Source organism: Carassius carassius, chromosome 5, assembly GCF_963082965.1.
Source record: "Carassius carassius chromosome 5, fCarCar2.1, whole genome shotgun sequence".
Lineage (NCBI taxonomy): Eukaryota > Metazoa > Chordata > Actinopteri > Cypriniformes > Cyprinidae > Carassius > Carassius carassius.
In genome coordinates this window covers 21,556,656-21,567,702 of record NC_081759.1, presented here as the reverse complement: position 1 = coordinate 21,567,702, position 11,047 = coordinate 21,556,656, and the positions used below count along the sequence as shown (strand labels likewise).

The following is an 11,047-nucleotide window of genomic DNA, read 5'->3' as shown; positions in this document are numbered from 1 at the left end:
GCAGCAGTAAAGTATATTTACATTAGGTATGTTATGTTGCCTGATAACTTGCTGTCATTAGACATAGATAATTATTCTTTAAAGCGTGCAAAAATAAAAAAAGAAATAACTAAACATTCATATAAACACACTTATTATAAGGGAAAATTTTGTATTTGTATAATGTTAATGAAAGAAATCCATTCTTAATGTAAGAAATGGTTAGTTTCCATTCAGCTAGAGGGAAAAAAGCTCATGCGTGCAAGTGATAGCATAGACTGTATACGTACGTCATTACGCGACGTCAGTACACCGCGACAAGCATTGTTTTTATTTCCCTATAATAAAACAAATCTAATCGTGTCCGTTTCTTACATTCATTTTATATTTATAATATAAAATGTTTGGGAAAAAAACATATTCATAAAGAGGCGTCTTGTGTAATCTCTACTAAACTTGATTATGTTTGGAGGCGGAACCAAAGTTAAGCAGCCAATCTCTGAAGGGTTGCTCGCACATGGACCAATTGGTGAACTCACCAATGCAGACCGACGTTAGTGTGTCCCATGTGTTCCCCATGTGAGAGACGCATTGAAACTGTAAATTGGAAGAAAGTGTAGATTAATGAATTATTTGAATATAAAACCTTTCTAAAAGCTCACTATAATTTCTGGCAAAATGAAGAAGAAGAGAAAGGAATCGACTGAAACTGAAACGGAAGATCAGGTTCGTGCGGTTTTACGCAGTTTTCTGTTGTATCTTCAAAACAAAGTTTTTGTAAATGAACTTAAATTACATAAAATATTATTCAAATATTTATTTTTGTTAATATATATACACAGATGGAATTACTAGATGACTCTCAGAATGAAGAAGAAAATGAGAAAAGAAGTGTAAAACAGTTTAAGGACTCCAAACGAAAAGCGAAGGGCACCGTGTCCGATGATGGGGTCTTACGGCCAGTCAAGCTGTCCAAAAAAGAGCTGTACAAAGCCCCAACCGTGGAAGAGCTCAACCAGCTGAAAGAAGCAGAGAATCTCTTCCACTGCAGCATATTGAAAATGCAGGTCAGAAATGATTTACATTTTACTGTCTTTGTATGTTATCTTAACATGTTTAAACATGTCATATCAACACTGAGCTGCTCAGTTCATGACATGCCTGTGAACTGTGTATCCTTTAGCAGTGTATATTTTGAGCTTTCTTATCACTGATTCATATGGATGATGTTCAGATGGAGGAACTGCTGAAAGAAGTGGCCCTCAGTGAGCAGAGGAAGAAGCTGGTGGACTCCTTCGTGCATCAGATCACAGACTTCTTGCAGTGTGTGCCTGAATCTGAAGTTGTGGAGGTCAGCAAATCTGTGCGGCATTTCCATTAGCGGCAGCAAAAGTGCTGATTTCTACTGATACTCTTTGGTAACTGGCAATATAATTTTTCTTAATATTTTTCTTCTTCTCTTTAGTTGGATGATATTTCATGGTTGTCAGGTGTTGAAGTCCCATTCCTCCTCGTCCCATCGACAGCAAAAGGCAAATTTCACATGGAGCCTCCTGCGTCAATCAACCTGGTGGGCAGTTATCCGCTTGGCACGTGTATCAAACCCAAAGTCTCTGTGGACTTGGCTGTTACCATTCCAGCTGTAAGTTATACCTTTAAAACAACATTTCTGTCTGTCTGTTGAAATGTGTGTGTGTGTATATACAGTACAGACCAAAAGTTTGGAAACATTAATATTTTTAATGTTTTTGAAAGAAGTTTCTTCTGCTCATCAAGCCTGCATTTATTTGATTGGTGTATATTTTCTCTTTGAAGTCTATTTTACACCCAATGGATGCCATTAACCAGCGGTACTCTCGAAAGCGAGCGCTGTATCTGGCCGGCCTGGCGCGGCATCTCTCCTTCGCAAAGTGTGTGGGTTCTCTGCACTACTCTTGTCTACATGGCAACCGACTTCGCCCAGTCCTACTTCTTAAACCCCCAGGTAAAATGCTTGTAACAGTAGTTTGTGTTACTTATTAGCCAAATTTTCATGCCAAAGTCTATACGCTATTATTATCTGCTCAAATCATTTTAGCTCTAAAGTTAATTGCTTTTAGCACACCCTTTTCTTTTACTGTGTGGAATGCACTAATTGAAGCAATCCTGTGGAAAAAACTGAGATTGATGGTCTTACTCAGATGTGTGATTATATTCCTCTTTGTTTTAAACTGAAGGGATCATGTAACTTTTGTGTGTGGACTGTAGGTAATGCCAGCAGTAAGGTCACGTTAAGGATTCATGCAGTTCCACCACCGGACTTCCTCAAACCTAGCCGCTTCCATCCTCAGAAGAACAACATCAGGACTGAGTGGTTTACCGGTGTTGCCAATACACAGGAAGGTAATGAGGAATTTTCTGAGATCAATTTCAGTTTCATAATTGAGGTAGCAAACAAAACTGATGATATTTCTGTAATTGTTATGATGCAGAGAGCAGTGAGCCCCCAACTCCTCATTATAACAGCACAGTTCTTGGAGATCACCTCCCGCTGTCACATCTTCAGTTCCTGTCGGCCATCAGTGCACAGTGTCCTGCTTTTGGAGAGGGAGTGGCTCTCCTCAAAGTGTGGCTAAGACAGCGAGAACTGGACCAGGTTAAACACATCATTTTCCACAGAAATATTAAACAACAGCCAGACTGCTTGTTCTTGCAAACTTTTCTTTTTTAAAGATACTTTTTTTTGCAGTTAGACAAAAGAAACAAACAACAGTTATTCATTTTTTTTGTATAAATTGTTTTTTCAGGGTGCAGGTTGTTTCTGCGGCTTCCTTGCATCAATGTTAATGGCATATCTTCTGTCCACACACAAAGTGGGCAAAACCATGAATCCCTACCAGCTGTTGAGGAATGCACTGCACTTCTTGGGTAAGAGAGGATAAAATGGTTTTCATAACTTGGTGTTTTGGTGGTTATATATGTGTATTGGTGCTATCAAACAGTTAAATCGCATCCAAAGTAAAGCTTTTTTTGCATAATATATGAGTGTTAACTGTGTATATTTATTATGTATATACAAAAACAAACACATTCCTGCATATATTTAATAAAAATGTGTAATGTGTGTGTGTGTGTGTGTGTGTGTGTGTGTATATATACTTGTAAATATTTTAAAAAAAAAATATATATATATATATATATGTTAACAAAAACTTTTATTTTGGCTGCGATTAATCTTTTGACAGCACTAATGTGTATTAATCAATATATCTGCTTTTTGCTTTCGCATTTTCAGCTTCCACAGATCTGACTGAGAATGGTATCACCTTGGCTAAAAACCCAGACTCAAAAGCGGTGAGCACAAGTGACTCAAGCAATTATTTGCTTTTTTTAGTGTGTTTTGTCTTTGTTGCATCACCATGCCTTTCTTTGTCTTTTCTCCTGCTTCAGCCTTCGCTGCCGGAGTTTCATGCAGCATACTCTGTGGTATTTGTGGATCCCTCTGGGCATCTCAATCTGCTTGCAGACATGACCGTTTTTACCTACAAACGGGTGAGCGCCACTGTAGTATCACTGCAGCTCTGTGATAATGTGATATTCACTTACTTCTAGTAATGTAAATTTAAAATGTTATTTTAGAATTAGAATAAAAACAATCCAAGAATGAACACAGTCAGGCCACTTGACCAGTAAATAAGAACTGCTGAGAGATTTTCATGCCAGTGGAGCAGTATTGTAGTCCAAGATTTACTTGTATGCCACAATACCTTTTGGGGCATTTATTATCATTATTAAAAATGTGTTTTTGTTAATTGAAATAAAAATATTACAGGAAAACTAAATGAAAATAGAAATGTTTACTTGGCAAAAAACTAAGTATCAAAATTGCTTATACTGAAATAAAAATCGAAAACTAAATAAATATTAGAATATATTAAAAACTAGTTAAAATAACACGAATGCAACAGTATGACTAAATGAAAATGGTTAACTGAAGCAGAAATTCTAAATCAATAATTAAAATATTAGTAAATACTGTATAAGCGTATAAATAATACTTGTCATATGTCTGATTGATTTATTGACATGGAAATTTGAATGATTTGACAGCCATAATCTGAATGTTTCTGAAGAATCTGAATTTTGTCTGTCAGATCCAGCATGAGGCGTCACTCTCTCTGACGTTCTGGGATGATCCGACAGTAGATGGCTTCCAGGCTCTGCTCATGACACCCAAGTCCATGCTCCGAACATATGATAATGTCTTTAAGTAAGTTTCTGTCAACACAGACCTGCTGCTCTTTTGTTTTTGTATTCATGTATTCTCAAACTCTCTTTCTCACTCTCTTTGGCAGACTGGTTAACCTGGTGAAACTGCAGACCTCCTGTAAAAAGCTTTTACTCCTCAATGAGCTCATGGACCACAGCGGAAACTATGTCCTCACTGCACTTCCTTTCGTTTTGTCCCTCTTGCAGCGAGGGCTTGGAGAAAGGATCCACCTTCTGGTCCACTCACTCCCTCAAGACCCTGAGGTAGATGCGTTACCAATAACATCTCCTTTGGTTGATCAAATTGTACTACATATGACTGGCTGGTTCACCTATCAGAGCATTCCTAAACAGTCTGGATATGTCGTCATAATCTGTGTTAATGGTTTTGCAGTGGACCGTGGGCAGTGCACCTCCCAAGCACAAGGACCAGCCGCCTCTGAGCATTGGTCTGCTGCTGAACCTTGAACATGCTCTCTCTGTTCTGGAGAGAGGACCACCAGCAGACAACCCTAAGGTAAACTAGCCCACATATGCACAGATGTCTGATGTGTATGTGTCCTGCAGTTCTGTAGCGGTGTCTGAAAACCCTCTGTGTTGTTGGTGTTTGAAGGCAGCTGAGTTCCGGCAGCTGTGGGGCTCTCGCTCACAGTTGAGGCGCTTCCAGGATGGAGCCATCACCGAGGCAGTGCTGTGGTCAGGGAACTCCATCTCTCAGAGGAGATTCATTGTACTGAAGATCATTACTCACCTGCTGGAGCTGTACGTCTCTATTCTGGCTGTTTCTTTACTTTAATACACTCTGTAAAGGTGTATTAAATGTTTTAGCCAATTCACAAGTTTACTTCAAAATTTATTTCAGTTAGTGTCTGCTAAACAGTTTTTTTTAGATGTTTTAGTTTTTCAATTTAAGTAGCAATTGAATTTACTACCCTAAGCATTTTAGGTGGGGGGAAAAAGTGCGTAACAGAATTGCTAAAACAAAAAAATACTTCAAATTCAAACTAAAACGGTAAAATAAAAATGAAAAAGCTCAATTCAAAATATCAATAAAAGGGTGGGTTTCTGTAGGTCTTAAATTGGTTAAATGGGTACTTTGCATAATTTAAGTCCTTAAAAAGGTCTTAAATAAGAGCAGAAAGGCTTCAAATCAAGTCATGGAATTAAATGTTACATGCATTGGCAAAAATTTGTCTTCCTCTGTATTTTTGTTTTCCAATACAAATATATTTTTAAATCTAGTTGCATTTACTTAAGGTGGAAATGGGGAAAAAACCCTGAGCAAAGTGAGTTTGTTTAAAATAAATAAAATTTCTGTCAATAAATGGGGTATATGATAACTTGTTTTCCCTTTTAAATTAAGTATATTTTTCTGAGCCTATTCTGGGCCTTTTGTGAATCATAAACTTAGATTTAAACGTTCATAAGAAACTTTATACATTTGCTCTGGAAAACAAGACAACACCGATTCTGTGGTAGAGCATCCCTTTTTTTCCAGCATTATCAGAAGGTACAGGAAAAGTTATTAACATAATCTAGTGGTTGGGAGCATCTTGCTAATACATAGTGTTATTTCTAGATATTTAGATTTAGAGAACATAACATTGTTACCTTCAATTTAATTTCTTACATTTTCCTAAAGTCTTAAATATACCTTCATAAAGCCTGCAGAATAGTATGTAAATAATACTTAACACTGAGATCAATGCTGAAGATACCCAAATGAGTCAGAACCGAATTAAATTGTAATCAACTCAAAATGAAAGCTTGTAAATCAGAATTAAACTGAATATTCATTTCAAGTTAGTACTCTTGAACATTGTAGTCTCTTTTTGTTACCATTTCCTTGGAACATTTTTCCATTAACTACTTTCTCATAAAAAAAAAAAAAACGTTTTATTTGTTGTTTTCTTTCATTCTAGTCATGCAGATATCCCCAAATCATGCATCACAGTTGGTGGTGGACAGCTTGATGATCTCATTGAATGTGACATACAGGTACTTTATAGAAGTGAATGTGGACTCCTTAAACGATAACAGTTTTGATATCAGCTGTTCATGATGTGTCTTTGTCCCCCAGAACCACACGACAGGAGAGGAGGAGAGTCTGGAGGTGGTTCAGTCTTACGATGATCTGAGCAGGAAGCTCTGGCAGTTGAAGGATCTGCCACTGTCTATCACGTCAGTGCAGAGTGCCCACCAGGCCTTAAGATACACACAGGTCAGTGGCCTCCTCGGCTATATTCAGCTGTGTGATATATTCACGTATGTCTTAATTTTCCTCATTTGTCCTCTGCAGGTTTTCCCACCAGTTCCTGTGAGGCTGGACTATTCGTTTTTTGACAAAAAGAAGAACCATCTTGGATTAGTGCCAAAGGAGAAGAAACCTTGCCCTTGCTACATAGCCCCTATTAAAGGTAATGGATTTCAGACTTTTTTTAATGTGTCAACACATCATAATGGCAAAGTTTCTCATAATTCTATGATATAGATATACTTCCAAAGCTCTCCTTATGTGTTCCACAGAAATCATACAGGTTTAGAACAACACGAGTCAATAAATGTTAGCAGAAGTTAGCATCACCCTGATTCCCCCAACAACAACAACAAAAAAATTTGCTTTTTTTTTTTTTTTTTTTTTTACTTTGACTTGGATTATTGCCGAAAAACACTATGACCAGTAGAAGTTAATAATTCTTACACAATTTATTCACCCTCAAAATCTTCACAAATGAACACAACTTTTATGAATATTGAAACCTAAATACAAAAAGCTAAAGTGAGGATATGAATATCATTTATTCCTAGGCCTTTATAGGCCTTTATTTACCTGAACTGCAGAAGGTAACAGGCTTTTATTATTTCTTTTATATTATTTTGTTTTATTTTATTATTTCTAATTCCATATGTTTGATAAGTAATTGTTTCAAATAACCCGTTTTAAATTAAAAGCGATAGCATTCCAGTGGACAGAGATCATAACATTAGCACAGAATCAGTTCAGAATTAATCACCAAAAGAACCAGTTCGGTTCAGACGCTCTGTGTGTCAGTCTGCTTCACGCTGAATCACGCATGCGCAATATCATCAGCTCCTCGGTTCTCGAATCGGACGCGTCCGAAAGAAACGGTTCTCAGTTCAGACAGACTGTTGTCAAGTTTCCGCGCGCCGATTGCTTTGGGCCGGGTTTAGTCAAAGTCCAGAGCCGTTTTTTAGTCCCAGTCCATCCCTGATTCAGTGTACTGGATATCCGAAAACCGATGCAACCGGTTCTTGACTCGAGAAACGCTCCGGTAGTGGATGTGTACGTTCGTTATTTGACTCTGATGATTATCCACACAAAATTTCCCCCGGCCTTTATTTGTCCGTGCTGACCACGCCCCCGGCCTCTATAAGAGGCCCGGTGTTTATTTGACTACTGGTTTTTATTTGAGGAATTACGTAACTACACAGTCGAATTACCTTTACATCTCCAACGCTAAACTTCTGACAAGCAGATTTTATATGAAGATTAAAAGACAAGTAGAAAGTTTGTTTAATGTCTTAAAACATTACTCCACCCCAAAATGAAAATTGCACTCTTTTTTTTTTTTTTTTTTATTGCACGTTGAACTCTATTTTGGGTTAGCACAGCTCCACATGTGACTTATTTGAATATGCTGTTATCTTTCCCATTTGTCTCTTGTTTCTCTAGTCATTGTTCACATGGAGGGTAGTGGAAAATGGCCCAGTGAGCCCATGGCAATACGCCATGTTAAAGCAGCCTTTCACATCTGCTTGAGAGAACTGCTGTGCAAACAACACAATTACAGATGTCATGCCACACCTGGCTACCTGGATGTGTGGAAGGTAACGTGCATTTATTCATACTTCTGTTGTTTTTCACATTTACTATTCTAGTAATATGCTGTCCAAATGACGTTCCTCGCACAATCAACATTAATTTCCCCTTCATCTATCCAGGATGGGCTAGTCTTCCGAATCCAGGTGGCGTATCATAGAGAACCGCAGATCCTGAGAGAAAGCCTGACCCCGGAGGGAATGCTGATCTCCAGGGACAACGCTGAGGCCCAGGCACTGGAGCTGGAGACCCTGCACAAACCTTTTCTAACCAGCACCTTGCATGGGTACAACATACACACAAACATGCAGAACACACTCATCCTTGTCTTCCTTGGCAAAGGGCTTGTTTAGATAAATGTTTGACATGTTACGTGCTAGGCTCCAGCAGCAGTATGGGTGTTTTGGTGTCGTGTGCCGCCTGGCTAAACGCTGGCTGGCATCTCAGTTTCTGTTGGAAGATATCCGAGAGGAAGCAGCTGATCTGCTGGTGGCTTCACTCTTCCTACATCCTGCTCCCTTCACTCCACCAAGGTAATTTGGCAGCCTGACTCATGTAATCATCATTGTATGGTGTGTATATATAAATACAGTGACACCACACCTTTTCACAGCTCTCCTCAGGTGGGCTTCCTTCGCTTCCTTCATTTGCTTTCCACTTTTGACTGGAAAAACAATCCCCTGATAGTCAACCTCAATGGGAAACTCACAGGTAAGCTTCACCTTGGGTATTTCGTGTTGCTTTCTAGTGCTTGCACGACTAACCATTTTTACTACTTTAAGAAAAGTTGTCGTCTGGTCAGCGGGTCAGTGTTTACTTTATATAAATGCAGTTTCTGCTGCATGGAAAGTCTGATGGATGGGGAAGGAAAACGGTCATAAGTCTACAGACAGCCATTACTCCTGTGTCACATGATCCTTCAGAAATCATTCTAATATGCTGATTTGCTGCTCTAGAAACATTCTTATTATTATCACTGTCGAAAACCGTTGTGCTCTTTGATACTTTTATGGAAACCAGTGTACATCTTTTCAGGATTTTTAGATGAATAGACTGTTCAGAACAGCGGCATTTATTTAAAATATAATTATTTAGTGACAATATAAACGTCTTTGTCTTTTGATTTAATTGAGCCTTGCTGACTAAAAGTATTAATTTCTTAAAATAAAAATACTGACCCAAAAAACTGTGGCGATTAAAATGGATTTCTCAGAGCTTCAGCGTTAGGAAACAGGAAATGTCCTCCTTTTATCGTCATGTGTCAAGCACAGCTGAAGTCATTTGGTCCGTGACTATTGGACACAGATCTAACACACTGACAGGTAGCAGAACTAATCATCTGTGCACTCCCGGAAACATCGGTGGATAATGAAACGGGTGTTTTTATGTTTCAGCTGTTGAACAAACAGATATAAAGAATGACTTTGTGGCCTCTCGGGAATCTCTTCCCACCATGTTCATAGTCACTCCCAATGACCAGAAAGTCTCTGTTTGGACTAAACAGGCTCCTTCTGTGCAGGTTTGTAGATCCAGTATTCTCAAATTCTATATAGTTTTGCTCCATGTACAGTGTGTATGAACATAAGTGTTGTTGTGATCTCTGTGTAGATGCTCCAGCGTGCCGTCATGTTGGCAGCAGAGAGTCTACGTGTTTTAGAGACTCAGCTTGATTCCAGTGAAAAGCAGGACATGCGGGTCAGTTCCTCTTTATTCCACCTGTATAATGCAAATTTATGCAGAGCTCATCTTTTTGTTTTAAAACCTTACTGTTTGCTTTGTTTCTAGGTGGCATTTCGACCTCCTCTGGTGGCTTATGATGTTCTGATCCACCTTGACTTAAAGCAGGTTCCTCTGTTAGCTAAAGCTGTGGATCCTCCTGTCAATACCTTCCAGCGAGGCACACATGGAGGACAGCCGTTCGCTTCGGGAGGAGCTCTGCCAGTCATAGACTTTGATCCGGTCCGACTGTATCTGTCTGAACTCAGGGTTTGTTGTGGTTTTTAATTCACTTTTACTGAATCTTTTCCATTATGCCATGTTATTCTTAAAATACCATGTAAATTAGATCAGATCTATTTTATACCAGTTCTCTTGTGATTTTTAGGAAGCATTTGAAGAGCTGGCTCTGTTTTTCTACGACCCGTATGGTGGAACTGTGATCGCAGTGCTGTGGAAGCCAAATGCCTTCGAGCCGAAACCCTTTAAGGTTTCTTTTTTTTTATTTTGAGCTTTTAGGGTTGGCAGAATTTAAGTGATTGTGTTACAGTCAAGATTTATGGCACCTTCTTCTGATTTTGTGTGTTTTCAGACATCTTTAATGAACGCCCGCCGGGTGGAGGTGAATGGTGATGTGGTAACCACCGTGCCAAATGTAGAAGCCATCCTGCAGGATTTCCGCATCATCGGGGAGGGTCTCGTCAAAAGATTGGAACTGAGAACAGAAAAATGGGTTGTGTAGGATCTGGCAGTAGTTTCTGTAGGAATAACTGTTGATCTGGATGTTGCTGTGTTTACTTTTACATTTACATGTACTCAAATTGCTTCAATTAAATTCTCTGCATCTGCCTTTTAAAATAATTGTTATGCTGCATTATTTTAATCCAATAACAAAATGTTTTCCCTTCATACAAGGAGGACCAAAAAACAAAAAGACCCTAAAGTAAAAAAGGTTCTTCATAAAGGCCACAGTTTGTTTGCTTAAAGATGTTTTGTGGAAAATAAATGAACAAGTTGTAGTATTTGTTGTCTTTTTTGCTGTATTTTCTCACTTTTTCTTAGCATAATATTTTTTTAAGTCTCACCAATGAGACTATTATATAATCTATAATATGTTCAATTTATTATTTTAATGTTTTAAAATGTACTTTATTCCCGTAATGACAAAGCAAAATATTCAGGCCAATTATATATTTAACGTTTCCATTTAGTCATTTAGCAGCAGACGCTATTTTATCCAAAGCGAATTTAAAATGTACGGGA

At 38.4% G+C, this 11,047-nt stretch overlaps 1 protein-coding gene across 1 annotated transcript; it reads left to right on the top strand.

Moving 5' to 3' along the window:
• The first annotated feature begins 519 nt into the window (after positions 1-519).
• nol6 (nucleolar protein 6 (RNA-associated)) lies at positions 520-10,750 on the top strand. The gene is made up of 26 exons (XM_059550143.1): positions 520-705; positions 822-1,046; positions 1,214-1,330; positions 1,445-1,621; positions 1,795-1,963; positions 2,227-2,361; positions 2,451-2,614; positions 2,766-2,886; positions 3,254-3,312; positions 3,409-3,510; positions 4,113-4,228; positions 4,314-4,491; positions 4,622-4,744; positions 4,841-4,989; positions 6,150-6,225; positions 6,308-6,448; positions 6,527-6,644; positions 7,922-8,076; positions 8,191-8,354; positions 8,449-8,601; positions 8,682-8,779; positions 9,463-9,587; positions 9,677-9,763; positions 9,854-10,054; positions 10,173-10,274; positions 10,377-10,750. Exons 1-26 carry the CDS (start codon positions 658-660, stop codon positions 10,524-10,526), a joined length of 3,453 nt encoding a protein of 1,150 aa, XP_059406126.1. The 5' UTR covers positions 520-657; the 3' UTR covers positions 10,527-10,750.
• The last annotated feature ends 297 nt before the right edge of the window (positions 10,751-11,047 follow it).

Excerpts from the sequence above, each read along its gene's own strand:
- nol6 (XM_059550143.1), top strand. The coding sequence starts at position 658 with ATGAAGAAGAAGAGAAAGGAATCGACTGAAACTGAAACGGAAGATCAG. Across the intron at positions 3,511-4,112 it reads CCGTTTTTACCTACAAACGG|ATCCAGCATGAGGCGTCACT; the intron begins GTGAGCGCCACT and ends TTTGTCTGTCAG. Across the intron at positions 4,990-6,149 it reads ATTACTCACCTGCTGGAGCT|TCATGCAGATATCCCCAAAT; the intron begins GTACGTCTCTAT and ends CTTTCATTCTAG.